The sequence below is a fragment of the Oncorhynchus mykiss genome, chromosome 7 (assembly GCF_013265735.2).
Source record: "Oncorhynchus mykiss isolate Arlee chromosome 7, USDA_OmykA_1.1, whole genome shotgun sequence".
Taxonomy (NCBI): Eukaryota; Metazoa; Chordata; class Actinopteri; order Salmoniformes; family Salmonidae; genus Oncorhynchus; species Oncorhynchus mykiss.
In genome coordinates, this window is record NC_048571.1 from 60,404,183 (window position 1) to 60,421,518 (window position 17,336).

Here is a 17,336-nt window from a genome sequence, read left to right on the forward strand (position 1 = left end):
CTCTCGACCCCTCCCTCTCGACTCCTCCCTCTCTCGACCCCTCTCTCTCAACCCCTCTCTCTCTCTCTCGACCCCTCTCTCTCTCTCTCTCGACCCCTCCCTCTCGACCCCTCCCTCTCGACTCCTCCCTCTCTCTCGATTCCTCTCTCTCGACCTCTCCCTCTCTCGACCCCTCTCTCTCTCTCTCTCGACCCATCTCTCTCTCTCGACATCTCCCGACCCCTCTCTTTCTCTCGACCCCTCTTTCGACCTCTCCCTCTCGACCCCTCCATCTCAACCGCTCCCTCTCCCTCTAAACCCCTCCATCTCGACCGCTCCCTCTCAATCTCTTGACCTCTCTCTCTCGATCTCTCCCGACCCCTCTCTCGACCTCTCCCGACCCCCCCTCTCCCTCCCTCTTGACCCCTCTCTCGACCTCTCCCGACCCCTCCCTCTCGACCCCTCCCTCTCTCGACCCCTCCCTCTAAACCCCTCTCGACCCCTCCCTCTCGACCCCTCTCGACCCCTCCCTCTCGACCCCTCCCTCTCGACCCCTCCCTCTCGACCCCTCTCTCGACCCCTCCCTCTCGACCTCTCCCTCTCGACCCCTCCCTCTCGACCTCTCCCTCTCGACCCCTCCCTCTCTCTCCCTCTCGACCCCTCTCTCTCTCCCTCTCGACCCCTCTCTCTCGATCCCTCTCTCGACCTCTCCCTCTCGACCTCTCTCGACCTCTCCCTCTCCCGACCCCTCTCTCTCTCGAACCCTCTCTCTCTCTCGACCCCTCTCTCTCCCTCTCTCTCGACCCCTCTCTCTCTCGACCCCTCTCTCTCGACCCCTCTCTCTCGACCCCTCTCTCTCTCTCTCGACCCCTCTCTCTCTCTCTCGACCCCTCTCTTGACCCCTCTCTCTCGACCCCTCCCTCTCGACCACTCCCTCTCTCGACCCCTCCCTCTCGACTCCTCCCTCTCTCGACCCCTCTCTCTCAACCCCTCTCTCTCTCTCTCGACCCCTCTCTCTCTCTCTCGACCCCTCCCTCTCGACTCCTCCCTCTCTCGACCCCTCCCTCTCGACCCCTCCCTCTCTCTCGCTCTCTCTCGACCCCTCTCTCGACCCCTCTCTTTCTCTCAACCCCTCTTTCGACCTCTCCCTCTCTCGACCCCTCCCTCTCTTGACCCCTCTCTCTCTCGACCCCTCCCTCTTGACCCCTCTCTCTCTCTCTCGACCCCTCCCTCTTGACCCCTCTCTCGACCTCTCCCGACCCCTCCCTCTCGACCCCTCCCTCTCTCGGGCCCTCCCTCTAAACCCCTCTCGACCCCTCCCTCTCGACCCCTCTCGACCCCTCCCTCTCGACCCCTCTCGACCCCTCTCGACCCCTCTCTCAACCCCTCCCTCGACCTCTCCCTCTCGACCCCTCCCTCTCGACCTCTCCCTCTCGACCCCTCCCTCTCTCTCCCTCTCGACCCCTCTCTCTCTCCCTCTCGACCCCTCTCTCTCGATCCCTCTCTCGACCTCTCCCTCTCTCGACCTCTCCCTCTCCTTCTCCCGACCCCTCTCTCTCTCGACCCCTCTCTCTCTCGACCCCTCTCTCTCTCGACCCCTCTCTCTCTCGACCCCTCTCTCTCTCTCGACCCCTCTCTCTCTCGACCCCTCTCTTGACCCCTCTCTCTCGACCCCTCCCTCTCGACCACTCCCTCTCTCGACCCCTCCCTCTCGACTCCTCCCTCTCGACCCCTCCCTCTCTCTCGCTCTCTCTCGACCCCTCTCTCGACCCCTCTCTTTCTCTCAACCCCTCTTTCGACCTCTCCCTCTCTCGACCCCTCCCTCTCTCGACCCCTCTCTCTCTCTCTCTCGACCCCTCTCTCGACCCCTCCATCTCGACCGCTCCCTCTCCCTCTCGACCCCTCCATCTCGACCGCTCCCTCTCAATCTCTTGACCTCTCCCTCTCTCGACCTCTCCCGACCCCTCCCTCTCGACCCCTCCCTCTCGACCCCTCCCTCTCGACCCCTCTCTCGACCTCTCCCTCTCGACCCCTCCCTCTCGACCCCTCCCTCTCGACCCCTCCCTCGACCTCTCCCTCTCGACCTTTCCCTCTCGACCTCTCCCTCTCGACCTCTCCCTCTCGACCTCTCCCTCTCGACCTCTCCCTCTCTCGACCCCTCTCTCTCTCTCTCTCTCTCTCGACCCCTCTCTCTCCCTCTCTCTCGACCCCTCTCTCTCTCTCGATTCCTCTCTCTCGACCTTTCCCTCTCGACCTCTCCCTCTCGACCTCTCCCTCTCGACCTCTCCCTCTCGACCTCTCCCTCTCTCGACCCCTCTCTCTCTCTCTCTCTCGACCCCTCTCTCTCCCTCTCTCTCGACCCCTCTCTCTCTCTCGATTCCTCTCTCTCGACCTCTCCCTCTCGACCTCTCCCTCTCTCGACCCCTCTCTCTCTCTCTCTCTCTCTCTCTCTCTCGACCCCTCTCTCTCTCTCGACATCTCCCGACCCCTCTCTTTCGACCCCTCCATCTCAACCGCTCCCTCTCCCTCTCGACCCCTCCATCTCGACCGCTCCCTCTCAATCTCTTGACCTCTCCCTCTCTTGACCTCTCTCTCTCTCAACCTCTCTCTCTCGACCTCTCCCGACCTCTCCCGACCCCCCTCTCCCTCTCTCGACCCCTCCCTCTCGACCCCTCTCTCGACCCCTCCCTCTCTCGGGCCCTCCCTCTCGACCCCTCCCTCTCTCGGGCCCTCCCTCTCGACCCCTCTCGAGCCCTCTCGACCCCTCCCTCTCGACCCCTCTCTCGACCTCTCCCTCTCGACCCCTCTCTCTCTCCCTCTCGATCCCTCTCTCGACCTCTCCCTCTCGACCTCTCTCGACCCCTCTCTCTCAACCTCTCTCTCTCCCTCTCCCGACCCCTCTCTCTCTCGACCCCTCTCTCTCTCTCGACCCCTCTCTCTCGACCCCTCTCTCTCGACCCCTCTCTCTCTCTCTCGACCCCTCTCTCTCTCTCTCTCTCTCGACCCCTCTCTCGACCCCTCTCTCTCTCTCTCGACCTCTCCCGACCCCTCTCTTTCTCTCGACCCCTCTTTCGACCTCTCCCTCTCGACCCCTCTCTCGACCCCTCCATCTCGACCGCTCCCTCTCGACCCCTCCATCTCGACCGCTCCCTCTCAATCTCTTGACCTCTCCCTCTCTCGACCTCTCCCTCGACCTCTCCCGACCCCCCCTCTCCCTCTCTCGACCCCTCCCTCTCGACCCCTCTCTCTCTCCCTCTCGACCCCTCTCTCTCTCCCTCTCGACCACTCTCTCCCTCTCGACCCCTCTCTCTCGACCTCTCCCGACCCCTCTCTCTCGACCGCTCCCTCTCTCGACCCCTCCATCTCGACCGCTCCCTCTACCTCTCTCGACCCCTCCATCTCGACCGCTCCCTCTCCCTCTCTCGACCCCTCCATCTCGACCGCTCCCTCTCCCTCTCTCGACCCCTCCATCTCGACCGCTCCCTCTCCCTCTCTCGACCCCTCCATCGCGACCGCTCCCTCTCCCTCTCTCGACCCCTCCATCTCGACCGCTCCCTCTCCCTCTCTCGACCCCTCCATCTCGACCGCTCCCTCTCCCTCTCTCGACCCCTCCATCTCGACCGCTCCCTCTCCCTCTCGACCGCTCCCTCTCCCTCTCGACCCCTCCCCCGACCCCTCTCGACCCCTCTCTCTCGACCTCTCCCGACCCTCTCTCTCGACCTCTCCCGACCCCTCTCTCTCGACCGCTACCGACCCCTCTCTCTCGACCGCTACCGACCCCTCTCTCTCGACCGCTCCCGACCCCTACCTCTCGCTCGCTCTCGACCCCTACCTCTCGCTCGCTCCCGACCCCTACCTCTCGACCGCTCCCGACCCCTACCTCTCGCTCGCTCTCGACCTCTCGCTCGCTCTCGACCTCTCTCGACCTCCCTCGACCTCTCGCTCTCTCTCGACCTCTCCCGACCTCTCTCGACCTCTCCCTCTCTCGACTTCTCCCTCTCTCGACCTCTCCCCCTCCCGACCTCTCCCTCGACCTCTCCCCCTCCCTCGACCTCTCCCCCTCTCTCTCGACCTCCCCCTCTCTCGACCCCTCTCGACCCCTCCCTCTCGACCCCTCTCGAACCCTCCCTCTCCCTCTCTCTCGAGACCCCTCTCGACCGCTCCCTCTCCCGACCTCTCTCTCTCTCGACCCCTCTCGACCCCTCTCTCGACCTCCCCCTCTCGCTCGCTCTCAACCTCTCGCTTGACCTCTCCCTCTCTCGACCTCCCCCTCTCTCTCGAACCTCGACCTCTCCCTCGACCTCCCCCTCTCTCTCGACCTCCCCCTCGAACCCTCCCTCTCCACCTCCCCCTCCCTCTCCCTCTCTCGACCTCTCCCTCATCCTCTCCCGACCCCTCCCGCTCGCTCTCGACCTCTCGCTCTCTCTCTCTCGACCTCTCGCTCTCTCGACCTCTCTCGACCTCTCCCTCTCCCGACTTCTCTCCACCTCTCCCGACCTCTCCCTCTCTCGACCTCCCCCTCTCTCTCGAACCTCGACCTCTCTCTCGACCCCCCCCCCTCTCTCTCGACCCCCCCCCCTCTCTCTCGACCCCTCCCTCTCTCGACCTCTCCCGCTCGCTCGCTCTCGACCTCTTGCTCGCTCTCTCTCTCGCTCTCTCCCGACCTCTCGCTCTCCCGACCTCTCGCTCTCCCGACCTCTCGCTCTCCCGACCCCTCCCGCTCGCTCTCTCGCTCGCTCTCGACCTCTCGCTCTCACTCGACCTCTCGCTCTCACTCGACCTCTCGCTCTCCCTCTCTCGACCTCTCGCTCTCCCTCTCTCGACCTCTCGCTCTCACTCGACCTCTCGCTCTCCCTCTCTCGACCTCTCGCTCTCCCTCTCTCGACCTCTCCCTCTCTCGACCTCTCGCTCTCCCTCTCTCGACCTCTCGCTCGCCCGCTCTCGACCTCTCGCTCGCCCGCTCTCGACCTCTCGCTCGCCCGCTCTCGACCTCTCGCTCTCGACCTCTCGCTCGCCCGCTCTCGACCTCTCGCTCTCCCTCTCGACCTCTCGCTCTCCCTCTCTCGACCTCTCGCTCTCCCTCTCTCGACCTCTCGCTCTCCCTCTCTCGACCTCTCGCTCTCCCTCTCTCGACCTCTCGCTCGCCCGCTCTCGACCTCTCGCTCGCCCGCTCTCGACCTCTCGCTCGCTCGCTCGCTCTCGACCTCTCGCTCGCTCTCGACCTCTCCCTCGACCTCTCGCTCTCTCTCGACCTCTCGCTCTCTCTCGACCTCTCGCTCTCTCTCGACCTCCCCCGACCTGTCTCGACCTCTCCCGACCTCTCTCCACCTCTCCCGACCTCTCTCCACCTCTCCCAACCTCTCTCCACCTCTCCCAACCTCTCTCCACCTCTCCCGACCTCGACTTCTCCCTCTCTCGACCTCCCCCTCTCCCCCTGTCTCTCGACCTCCCCCTCTCTCGACCCCTCCCTCTCGACCCCTCCCTCTCGACCCCTCCCTCTCGACCCCTCCCTCTCGACCTCTCCCGACCCCTCTCTCTCGCTCGCTATCGACCTCTCGCTCGCTCTCGACCTCTCCCTCTCTCGACCTCTCCCGAACCCTCCCTCTCCCGACCTCTCCCTCTCTCGACCTCTCCCTCGACCTCCCAACCTCTCCCTCGACCTCCCCCTCTCTCTCGACCCCTCCCTCTCTCGCTCTCTCGACCTCCCCCTCTCTCTCTCGACCTCTCCCTCGACCTCTCCCTCTCTCTCGACCTCTCCCTCTCTCTCAACCTCTCCCTCGACCGACCCCTCTCTCGACCTCTCCCTCGACCTCCCCCTCTCTCGACCTCCCCCTCGACCTCCCCCTCTCTCTCGACCTCTCCCTCGAGACCCCTCTCGCTCGCTCTCAACCTCTCGCTCGACCTCTCCCTCTCCCTCTCGACCTCCCCCTCTCTCTCTCGACCTCTCCCTCGACCTCCCGCTCGACCTCTCCCTCGACCTCTCCCTCTCTCCCTCGAACTCCCCCTCGCTCTCTCGACCCCTCCCTCTCTCGACCCCTCCCTCTCTCGACCCCTCCCTCTCCCTCTCTCTCGAGAACCCTCTCGCTCGCTCTCAACCTCTCGCTCGACCTCTCCCTCTCTCTCTCGACCTCTCCCTCTCTCTCGACCTCCCCCTCGACCTCCCCCTCTCTCTCGACCTCTCTCGACCTTCCCCTCGACCTCCCCCTCTCTCTCGACCTCCCCCTCCCTCGCGACCTCCCCCCCTCTCTCTCCCTCGACCTCTCCCTCTCTCGACCTCTCCCTCGACCTCTCCCTCTCTCGACCTCTCCCTCGACCTCTCCCTACCCCTCTCTCTCGACCTCCCCCTCTCTCTCGACCTCCCCCTCTCTCTCGACCTCCCCCTCTCCCTCGACCTCTCTCTCGACCTTCCCCTCGACCTCTCCCTCTCTCTCGACCTCCCCCTCTCCCTCGACCTCTCCCTCAACCTCTCCCCCGACCTCTCCCCCCTCTCGACCTCTCCCTCGACCTCTCCCCCTCTCTCTCTCGACCTCCCCCCCTCTCTCTCGACCTCCCCCCCTCTCTCTCGACCTCCCCCCCTCTCTCTCAACCTCTCGCTCGCTCTCAACCTCTCTCTCTACTGATACAACTACTGAATATTATTTGACCCTGCTGGTCATCTATGAACATTTGAACATCTTGAAGAACAATCTGGCCTTAATGGCCATGTACTCCTATAATCTCCACTGGGCACAGCCAGAAGAGGACTCCCCCCCATGCCTGGTTCCTTCCTAGGTTCCTGCCTTTCTAGGAGTTTTTCCTAGCCGCCGTGCTTCTACATCTGCATTGCTTGCTGTTTGGGGTTTTAGGCTTAGTTTCTGTATAAGCACTTTGTGACATCTGCTGATGTAAAATGGACTTTATGAAAATTGATTTGAAGAGATATACGCTACCTGCGCTCTTATCCAGAAAGTAAGCGAGCAGGCAGCGCATGACAGCCTGGTGACAGATGACCAGGACGTTCTCCTGCCTTTCCAGCTCCATGATGACTGGCTCCAGACGCTGCACCAGGTCCTCATAGGACTGAGGGAACAAGCAGAGGCCTGTTAACTTCATATGGCTGCAGGGGCAGCATTGAGTAGCTTGGATGAAGAGGTATAATAATATATGCATATTATTATTAGTATTAGAAACCCTGAGGAAAATCAAAACAGGAAGTGGCTTCCATTTTTAACTCCATGTTCCATAGCCTCCCTTTGCTGGATTTAAAGGGATATGAACCAGATTCCTTTTCCTATCGCTTCCTCAATGTGTCAACAGTCTTCAGACATAGTTTCAGGCTTTTATTTTAAAAAATGAGCCAGAACGATAACATCGCGTCAATTGGTCACACGAGTTTTGCTTGCGCAACAGAATTTGGACAGCCATTGTTTTCCCCTCTGCTACTGTGAAAGACATGTGCGGTTGATATATTATCAATTATATAATTTTAAAAACAACCTGAGGATTGATTATAAAAAACGTTTGACATGTTTCTGTGGACATAATGGAAACTATTTGGAATTTTCGTCTGCGTTGTCGTGACCGCTCTTTCCTGTGGATTTCTGAACATAACGCAACGCAACAAACAAACAGAGGTATTTTGGATATAAAAATCATCTTTATTGAACAAACGGAACATTTGTTGTGTAACTGGGAGTCTCGTGAGTGAAAACATCCAAAGATCAAAGGTAAACGATTAATTTGATTGCTTTTCTGATTTTCGTGACCAGGCTACCTGATGCTAAGTGTACTTAATGTTTTATCGTGCGATCGATAAACTTACACAAACGCTTGGATTGCTTTCGCTGTAAAGCATAATTTCAAAATCTGACACGACAGGTGGATTAACAAAAGGCTAAGCTGTGTTTTCCTATATTGCACTTGTGATTTCATGAATATAAATATTTGTAGTAATATTTATTGAATGTAGGGCTATGCTATTCAGTGGTTGTTGATGACACTTATCCCGATAGGGGGATTGCAGCCATAACAGGTTAACACACACAGAAAGCGAGAGAGAGAGAGAGAATTGGTGCTGTGATGGACTCACCTCTCCTTTAGGGTAGCGGTAGCGGTATTTGTCCTGGTCTCTCAGTGCAAACTCCTGAGGGAAATGTCCCTGGATCTCCTCATACATCATCTCCTCACACACACCCTGAAACAGGGAGAGAAAACAAAACAACAAGCCTGTTTAACAGTAAACTTAGGAGACATGGTAACCGTCAGTCACATTGACTGACGCAGAGAATAATCTTAGATAGATCTATAATCTATTGAATAATAAATACAAACAAAATATAATACCAATAGCCAAAATAGAAACAAACATTTGCACACACATACAAACACATACAGCATCTATCTCGTTGAGAGCCTTCCACTGCTCGTAGGGCACAGCCACAGCCTCAGCTGTCTGGATGGTCCTCTTCATCTGGCTGGTCCACACCTTCAGATCCTTAATGTTCTGCTCTTGGATGAACTTCTCCAGACACTTTGCAAACTGACCAACAGGCAGGGAGAGAAATAATGACGTTACATGCAGTATATATTTCTATTACGAATAGATGGACAAACATACAAATAAACACCTCCTTGCCCCTGCCAGACAGGCCAGAGTCTCCTCCGATGCGTCCTTTGACGTTGTGGTCACTCTCTCCATGGCGACACAGGTAGATGGAGCGTGGTGTGATGTGGATGTTCATCAGGTAGTAGACGATCCGGCTCTGGATGTGGTCCTGGACCTGGTTCACCAGGTACCTCCGGCCCACATCCATTATCTTGATGTAGGACAGATCCCTGGGGGGATTTATTAGCAGTGTGAGGCTGTTAAATGACTGCGGACCTTGTCCATGTGTATTCTATGTGTGTGTATTCTCACCTGTCCAGTATATTGTTAGAGAGTATTCTGAAACCACTAGTGTGTGTGTGTGTGTGTGTGTGTGTACTCACTCACCTGTCTAGAACCTCATCCAGTGGCTGGTAAGAGTTCTCATAGCACTTGATCCTCTTCATGAAATCCTCAACGACCTCTTCTGTATTACAGTCTATGTAGTCAGGACTACCCAGCTTCACTTGCTGCACAGACAGACAGGAAATAAAAACAGGAAGATGAAATGAGTCAAGAGAAATAGAGAAAGCGCATGCTAGGAGAGCATTTTAGCTAATCCTAACCCTTTTCCTAACCTTAACCCAAGTCTCCCAACCTGCCACGTTAATTATCCTAACCTGCTGCGTAAATTCTTCTAACCAGCTATGGAAAAGTTACTTCCGGTCGTAGCTGTACTCCCTCTGGTCAGAACTGAAAAACAGCTATCTCGCTTCATTTCTGAAAGTTAGCCAGGGCATGTCAACATGAAGATGGTAGAAATGATTAAAATCAGGAGGCCTGTCTTACAGGAATATAAAATATCAAAGCCGAAGTCTTGATTTTCCTGTGCAATCATGTCTGATCTTTTACATAACTAGTGGCCTACATACAATGTGGAAAGATAGCAGAGATATCACACACCACTATGTTCTCCGCAATGACATCAGGGTCTTCACACACAGACTCCACAAAGAACACCTGGGAGGATGAAAATTAAGATTCAGTATAAATACACTACAGTGAAATATACTGTACACTATAAGAAAAGTAGTGAATCCCACAAACAGACAATAACTACAGATACTAATGTCTGACTCTGGGGTTCCATACCTTAAAGCCGTTCTGTTCTGCAAACCTGGTGATGGTCCCTCTCCTCTGCCGTGTGGTGTTAGTGGCATCAAACACCTGAGGCAATGAAGGCCAAACTCCAGTCAGTCACAACATCCTCATTACATTCAGGTTAAGAGTCCTGGGAGTACCAAGCAAACCATGAACATGTATACGAGTTGCGGTGCAAACTCAAACAAGTACTGTAGACTGAAGATCAATAGTGGGAAAAGGGTACACAATGTTATTTCTTGCAAAGTAGCCTACATGAACTAAAGAAGGCCGTACCAGTCACTCACTCAATATGGAAGTGGTCAGATGAAGCGGATGCTACAGGACTGTTTCGCTAGCACAGACCGGAATATGTTCCTGGATTCATCCAATGGCATCGAGGAGTATACCACCTCAGTCGACGGCTTCATCAATAAGTGCATCGATTAATTCTTCCCCACAGTGACCATAAGTACATATCCCAACCATAAGCCATGGATTACAGGGAACATCTGCACCGAGCTAAAGGCTAGAACTGCCGCTTTCAAGGAGCGGGACACTAATCCGGACGCTTATAAGAAATTCCGCTACGCCCTCGAACCATCACAAACCATCAAACAGGCAAAGCGTCAATACAGGACTAGGATTGAATCCTACTACACCGGCTCCGACTTTCATCGAATGTGGCAGAGCTTAAACTACTACAGACTACAAAGGGAAACCCAAAGGGAAACTGGGCGAGCTGCCCAGTGACGCAAGCCTACAAGACGAGCTAAATGCCTTTCATGCTCGCTGCGAGGCAAGCAACACTGAAGCATGCAAGAGAGTACCAGCCGTTCCGGACATCTGTGTGATCACGCTCTCGGTAGCAAGACCTTTAAAACATGTCAACATTCACAAAGCCACGGGGCCAGACGGATTACCAGGACATGTACTTAAAGCATGCGTGGGCGGACCAACTGGCAAGTGTTTTCACTGACATTTTCAACCTTTCCGTGGCCGAGTCTGTAATACAGTTGAAGTTGGAAGTTTACATACACTTAGGTTGGAGTCATTAAAACTCATTTTTCAACCACTCCACAAATTTCTTGTTAACAAACTATAGTTTTGGCAAGTTGGTTAGGACATCTTCTTCGTGCATGACACAAGTAATTGTAACAACAATTGTTTACAGACAGATTATTTCACTGTATCACAATTCCAGTGGGTCAGAAGTTTACACATACACTAAGTTGACTGTGCCTTTAAACAGCATGGAAAATTCAAAAAAATGATGTCATGGCTTTAGAAGCTTCTGATAGGCTAATTGACATCATTGGGTCAATTGGAGGTGTATCTGTGGATGCATTTCAAGGCCTACCTTCAAACTCAGTGCCTCTTTGCTTGACATCATGGGAAAATCAAAAGTAATCGCCATCAAAAGTAATCGCCAAGACCTCAGAAAAAAAAACATTGTAGACCTCCACAAGTCTGGTTCATCATTAGGAGCAATTTACAAACACCTGAAGGTACCACGTTCATCTGTACAAACAATAGTACGCAAGTATAAACACCATGGGACCACGCAGCCGTCATACAGCTCAGGAAGGAGAAGCGTTCTGTCTCCTAGAGATGAACATACTTTGGTGAGAAAAGTGCAAATCAATCCCAGAACAACAGCAAAGGACCTTGTGAAGATGCTGGAGAAAACAGGTACAAAAGTATCTATATCCACAGTAAAACAAGTCATATATCGACATAAAAGAAAGAAGCCACTGCTCCAAAACCGCCATAAAAAAGTCAGACTACGATTTGCAACTGCACACGGGGACAAATGTTGTACTTTTTGGAGAAATGTCCTCTGGTCTGATGAAACAAAAATAGAACTGTTTAGCCATAATGACCATCATTATGTTTGGAGAAAAAAGGGGGAGGCTTGCAAGCCGAAGAACACCATCCAGACCGAGAAGCACGGGGGTGGCAGCATCATGTTGTGGGGGTGCTTTGCTGCAGGAGGGACTGATGCACTTCACAAAATAGATGGCATCATGAGGAAAGAAAATTATGTGGATATATTGAAGCAACATCTCAAGACATCAGTCAGGAAGTTAAAGCTTGGTCGCAAATGGGTCTTCCAAATGGACAATGACCCCAAGCATACTTCCAAAGTTGTGGCAAAATGGCTTAAGGACAACAAAGTCAAGGTATTAGAGTGGCCATCACAAAGCCCTGGCCTCAATCCCATAGAACATTTGTGGGCAGAACTGAAAAAGCGTGTGCGAGCAAGGAGGCCTGCAAACCTGACTCCGTTACGCGAGCTCTGTCAGGAGGAATGGGCCAAAAATTCACCCAACTTATTGTGGGAAGCTTGTGGAAAGCTAGCCGAAACGTTTGACCCAAGTTAAACAATTTAAAGGCAATGCTACCAAATACTAATTGAGTGTATGTAAACTTCTGACCCACTGGGAATGTGATGAAAGAAATAAAAGCTGAAATAAATAATTATTATTAATTACTATTATTCTGACATTTCACATTCTTAAAATAAAGTGGTAATCTTAACTGGCTTAAGACAGGGAATTTTTACTCTGACTAAATGTCAGGAATTGTGAAAAACTGAGTTTAAATGTATTTGGCTAAAGGTGTTTGTAAACTTCCTACTTCAACTGTACCTATATGTTTCCAGCAGACCACGATAGTCCCTGTGCTAGAGGAAGTGAAAGTAACCTGCCTAAATGATTACTAACCCATAGCACTCACGTCGGTAGCCATGAAGTGCTTTGAAAGGCTGGTCATCGCTCACAACACCATCATCCCGGAAACCCTAGACCCACTCCAAATCGCATACCATCTCAACAGATGACACAATCTCAATCTTTCTTGAACTGCATTGTTGGTTAAGGGCTTGTAAATAAGCATTTCACGGTAAGGTCTACACCGGTTGTATTCGGAGCATGTGACAAATAAAATGTGATTTGAATTACATTTACCGTGCACCCTTTTCCCCCATTCATCAACATCCTCATTCACAAACTGATCATGAGCCACACTTAAGTCACTGTGGATCTAACCTGGGTCCAGTCTGTTTATCTAACATTCCACTCCAAGTACTCTGTGTCTTATGTTTACCAGGACAAGGCGTGCCAAGAAGTGAAATGATAGCTAAACAGACTGGTAGTCATACTAGGATGTACTCTACTTACCGCCACCTGGCCTGCCTCCACACTCAGGTACTGGCGCACATCGTTCAGCGCTGTCAGTGCACACTGCCTATGGGTGGACACATACACAACAGAATCAAAAAGATGACCAGAAAGTGAAACTGTAGGTAAAGATCTACGAGAATGAACTTAATTCAAACTTCACTAATATAAAGTAACTGGTCAAAATGTAGATATGAATGTAAATACAACTCTTTGTTCTTTCAACGGTCTCTGCCTATTAAAAAGACCAATAAAGAGTACATTCCCTGCAACTTTGGTCTGTAATGAGATATAAGTGAATAGTGTGGTGGGTTAGGCCTAACTTGACCTGTTCAGCTCATTCCAAAACCCCTCCTCCAGCCTCACCTCCTGATCTTCAGCCCCTCTTCATTGTCTGGACGGAAAAACTCAAAGGACTTGTAGATCTTCACACACTCTCTCCTGTACTGACCCACGTTGAACTCTAAACAACACAGACATACTATCAGTCAACCCTATTTCCTGTGTGTGTGTGTGTGTGTGTGTGTGTGAGAGAGAGTGAGAGACCTCAAAAGAGACAGCTAATGAGAGAGCTTGAGCTGGTACCTTTGGTTGGCACACCAATCCAGTTGAGATAGCGGGTCAGCTTCTTGGAGATGTAGGTTTTACCTCTGGCTGGGAGGCCAACCGTCACAATAAGGGTGGGACAGTTGGTCATACATACTGAGAGAGAGAGAGATACAGAAAAATAGGGGGAAAAAAATAGGACGAGACAAAAAGTTGAATGACTATTGTACACAGACACAGTGAATGTCAGTGGATGGTACAGTCTGTTGAATCAAATGGGACCGTGATCCATTAATGCAGAATCTAAATCAATAACTCAGACCTTAATAAAGGTGTAGACTGGATGGAGTAGTTTTGTTGTATCATTTCAGAAAAGGTTAAGCAGATGCAAACAGACACTTGTATACACTAGGTGATTTGTTGATGAAACAAAAACAAACTCAGCAAAAAAAGAAACGTCCTCACAATGTCAACTGCGTTTATTTTCAGCAAAATTAACGTGTAAATATTTGTATGAACATAATAAAATTCAACAACAAACATAACTGAACAAGTTCCACAGACATGTGAATAGCAGAAATTGAATAATGTGTCCCTAAACAAAAAGGGGGCAAAATCAAAAGTAAGAGTCAGTATCTGGTGTGGCCACCAGCTGCATTAAGTGCATCTCCTCCTCATTGACTGCACTTGTTGTGAGATGTTACCCCACTCTTCCACCAAGGCACCTGCAAGTTCCCAGACATTTCTGGGGGGAATGGCCATAGCCCTCACCCTCTGATCCAACAGGTCCCAGACGTGCTCAATGGGATTGAGATCCGGGCTGTTCGCTGGCCATGGCAGAACAAGGACATTCCTGTCTTGCAGGAAATCACACACAGAACGAGCAGTATGGCTAGTGGCATTGTCATGCTGGAGGGTCATGTCAGGATGAGCCTGCAGGAAGGGTACCACATGAGGGAGGAGGATGTCTTCCCTGTAACGCACAGCGTTGATATTGCCTGCAATCACAACCAGCTCAGTACGATGATGCTGTGACACACCGCCCCAGACCATGCCGGACCCTCCACCTCCAAATCGATCCCGCTCCAGAGTACAGGCCTCGGTGTAACGCTCATTCCTTTGACGATAAACGCGAATCCGACCACCACTGGTGAGAAAAAAACGTGACTCGTCAGTGAAGAGCACTTTTTGCCAATCCTGTCTGGTCCAGCGATGGTGGATTTGTGCCCATAGGCAATGTTGTTGCCGGTGATGTCTGGTGAGGACCTGCCTTTACAACAGGCCTACAAAGCCCTCAGTCCAGCCTCTCTCAGCCTATTGTGGACAGTCTGAGCACTGATGGAGGAATTGTGCGTTCCTGGTGTAACTCGGGCAGTTGTTGTTTCCATCCTGTACCTGTCCCGAGGGTGTGATGTTCGGATGTACCGATCCTGTGCAGGTGTTGTTACACGTGGTCTGCCACTGCGAGGATGATCAGCTGTCCATCCTGTCTCCCTGTAGCGCTGTCTTAGGCGTCTCACAGTATGAACATTGCAATTTATTGCCCTGGCCACATCTGCAGTCCTCATACCTCCTTGCAGCATGCCTATGGCACGTTCACGCAGATGAGCAGGAACCCTGGGCATCTTTCTGTTGGTGTTTTTCAGAGTCAGTAGAAAGGCCTCTTTAGTGTCCTAAGTTTTCATAACTGTGACCTTAATTGCCGACCATCTGTAAGCTGTTAGTGTCTTAACAACCGTTCCACAGGTGCATGTTCATAAATTGTTTATGAACAAGCAATTGTTTATTGAACATGCATGGGAAACAGTGCTTAAACCCTTTACAATGAAGATCGGTGAAGTTATTTAGATTTTTACAAATGACCTTTGAGAGACAGGGTGCTGAAAAAGGGACATTTCTTTTTTTGCTGAGTTTAGCATGATTTTGGGGGATTTCCACAACATTTTATCCATAGAAGGGTCCTTTGGAGGAAATATTATTGACATATATTTTACATTTGAATCTTAAAGCATGGGAGAGAAACATCATTAACCTAAATGCGGAATCAGTCAGGAAACGCATCTCATTTTTCTCACAACTAGCAGAGACCCCACTCGAGAACTTTGATATGCCCATAGAATATTTTATGTTCAAGAATATATTGAAAATTTGCCAAATCTAGAGTTATTTTAATATATTTCAATATCAAATTTCTATTCATAATTTATCAATTATGCTTTAAAAGGATACTTTGGGATCTGGTCATTTAGCAGATACCCATAGACTCCCAGTCATTGCGCTAACGCTAGTTAGCGAAACTACCTTTCATTTCTTTCACACTGGACACAGAGACATATAAATGGTATCCACAAGTTCATCTGACTATGGGGAAGTAGATAAAGTATTGAAGTATCCAAAATCTCGACGTATCCCTTTAAGATACAAATGTCCCCTTCCCCCCCACCACCACCAAAAAAAGGACCCTTCTATGGATTACATGTTGTGAAAATCCCCCAAAAACATTAGAGATGCTGTCTCATGAACACTGCCAAACACTTAAGGACTGACTTGAGATCAGCCACTCCATAACAGCCATGCTCCAGTTTCAACTGTTCTGCCTTATTATTATTCGACCATGCTGAACATTTGAACATCTTGGCCATGTTCTGTTATAATCTCCACCCGGCACAGCCAGAAGAGGACTGGCCACCCCACATAGCCTGGTTCCTCTCTAGGTTTCTTCCTAGGTTTTGGCCTTTCTAGGGAGTTTTTTCCTAGCCACCGTGCTTCTACACCTGCATTGCTTGCTGTTTGGGGTTTTAGGCTGGGTTTCTGTACAGCACTTTGAGATATTAGCTGATGTACGAAGGGCTATATAAATACATTTGATTTGATTTGATGACCTGTTAGATACCAGAGTCTGGAGAAGCAGGTGGAAAGAAGAACGAATTGGCCAAATGAGGAAAGAGGAGAAAGTAGAGCAGAGAGAGGAGCAGTAGGCATGATTAAGCCTTTTGTGTTGTTGACAGAGGGACTCTAGGAAAATCGCTCACATATCTAAGAGCAAGTCAAGCAGACAATGTCTTTGGAAGAGCTGGTGAAGCTGTGACACACACACACACACACACACACACACACACACACACACACACACACACACACACACACACACACACACACACTTCCAGATGTAATTAAAGCTGCAATATGTACCTTTTGGGCAACCTGACCAAATTCACATAGAAATGTGAGTTATAGAGCTGTCATTCTCATTGAAAGCAACTCTAAGAAGAGGTAGATATGTTCAATGTGTGCTATTTCCCCATTCTTAAGTTTAGTTTGTATTTTACTTTCATTTTTTTACACCAGATTCAAAAAGCTGAAAATACAATATTTTTGTTTAATGAAAATATATTTCACACCAGTTTAGATGGTACAATGATTCTCTTGCTTGTTTTGTCACATAAATTGAAATTAGGTGAACTATTAGAATTTTAGCAACCAGGAAATTGCAGAGCGACTTCTGCATACTGCACCTTTAAACTAGGGTAAATAGCAAAAAGACTTGATGCTCCTCAGTGTGATCCAGACTGCACACAGGCATACTATCTGGTGATCTCAGAATAACCAAGTTCCAGTGGTCAACTGGTTAGGCTTAAGTGAAACAGTAAACCAAAGTTCAAATAGAGTGACACAGCATAAAACACTGACCAACTGCTCCACTAATAACCTAGTTTGCTAAAAGTAATTATGTGGCCCCCTTCAAAACAGAGGGAGAAGTAGTCTACTGTACTATAAAATCTGGCTGCTAACTGGCTATCCCTCCTCCTTAACCATTGTAAGCCCCCTCCAGTGGCCCTATTGGCTAGGATTGGGGGGCTGGATTAGTGAAATCACACAAAGCCTGGCATGGTTCTTTGTTCTCCTTTCTCCTTTCTCATTACTGT

General features: G+C 51.2%; 1 protein-coding gene across 2 annotated transcripts in view; it reads right to left on the reverse strand.

Moving 5' to 3' along the window:
- LOC110528144 (6-phosphofructo-2-kinase/fructose-2,6-bisphosphatase 4) overlaps positions 1-17,336 on the reverse strand; it is a 62,282-nt gene that overhangs the window by 8,219 nt on the left and 36,727 nt on the right. For both annotated transcript variants that reach the window (XM_021609968.2, XM_021609967.2), the window contains exons 2-11: positions 13,450-13,566; positions 13,231-13,327; positions 12,865-12,931; positions 9,695-9,769; positions 9,506-9,562; positions 8,951-9,072; positions 8,586-8,793; positions 8,351-8,497; positions 8,048-8,152; positions 6,909-7,038 (exon numbers count right to left, since the gene is read on the reverse strand). In XM_021609968.2, the coding sequence (XP_021465643.1) occupies positions 6,909-7,038; positions 8,048-8,152; positions 8,351-8,497; positions 8,586-8,793; positions 8,951-9,072; positions 9,506-9,562; positions 9,695-9,769; positions 12,865-12,931; positions 13,231-13,327; positions 13,450-13,566 (1,125 nt within the window). The remainder of the gene's footprint in view (positions 1-6,908; positions 7,039-8,047; positions 8,153-8,350; positions 8,498-8,585; positions 8,794-8,950; positions 9,073-9,505; positions 9,563-9,694; positions 9,770-12,864; positions 12,932-13,230; positions 13,328-13,449; positions 13,567-17,336) is intronic.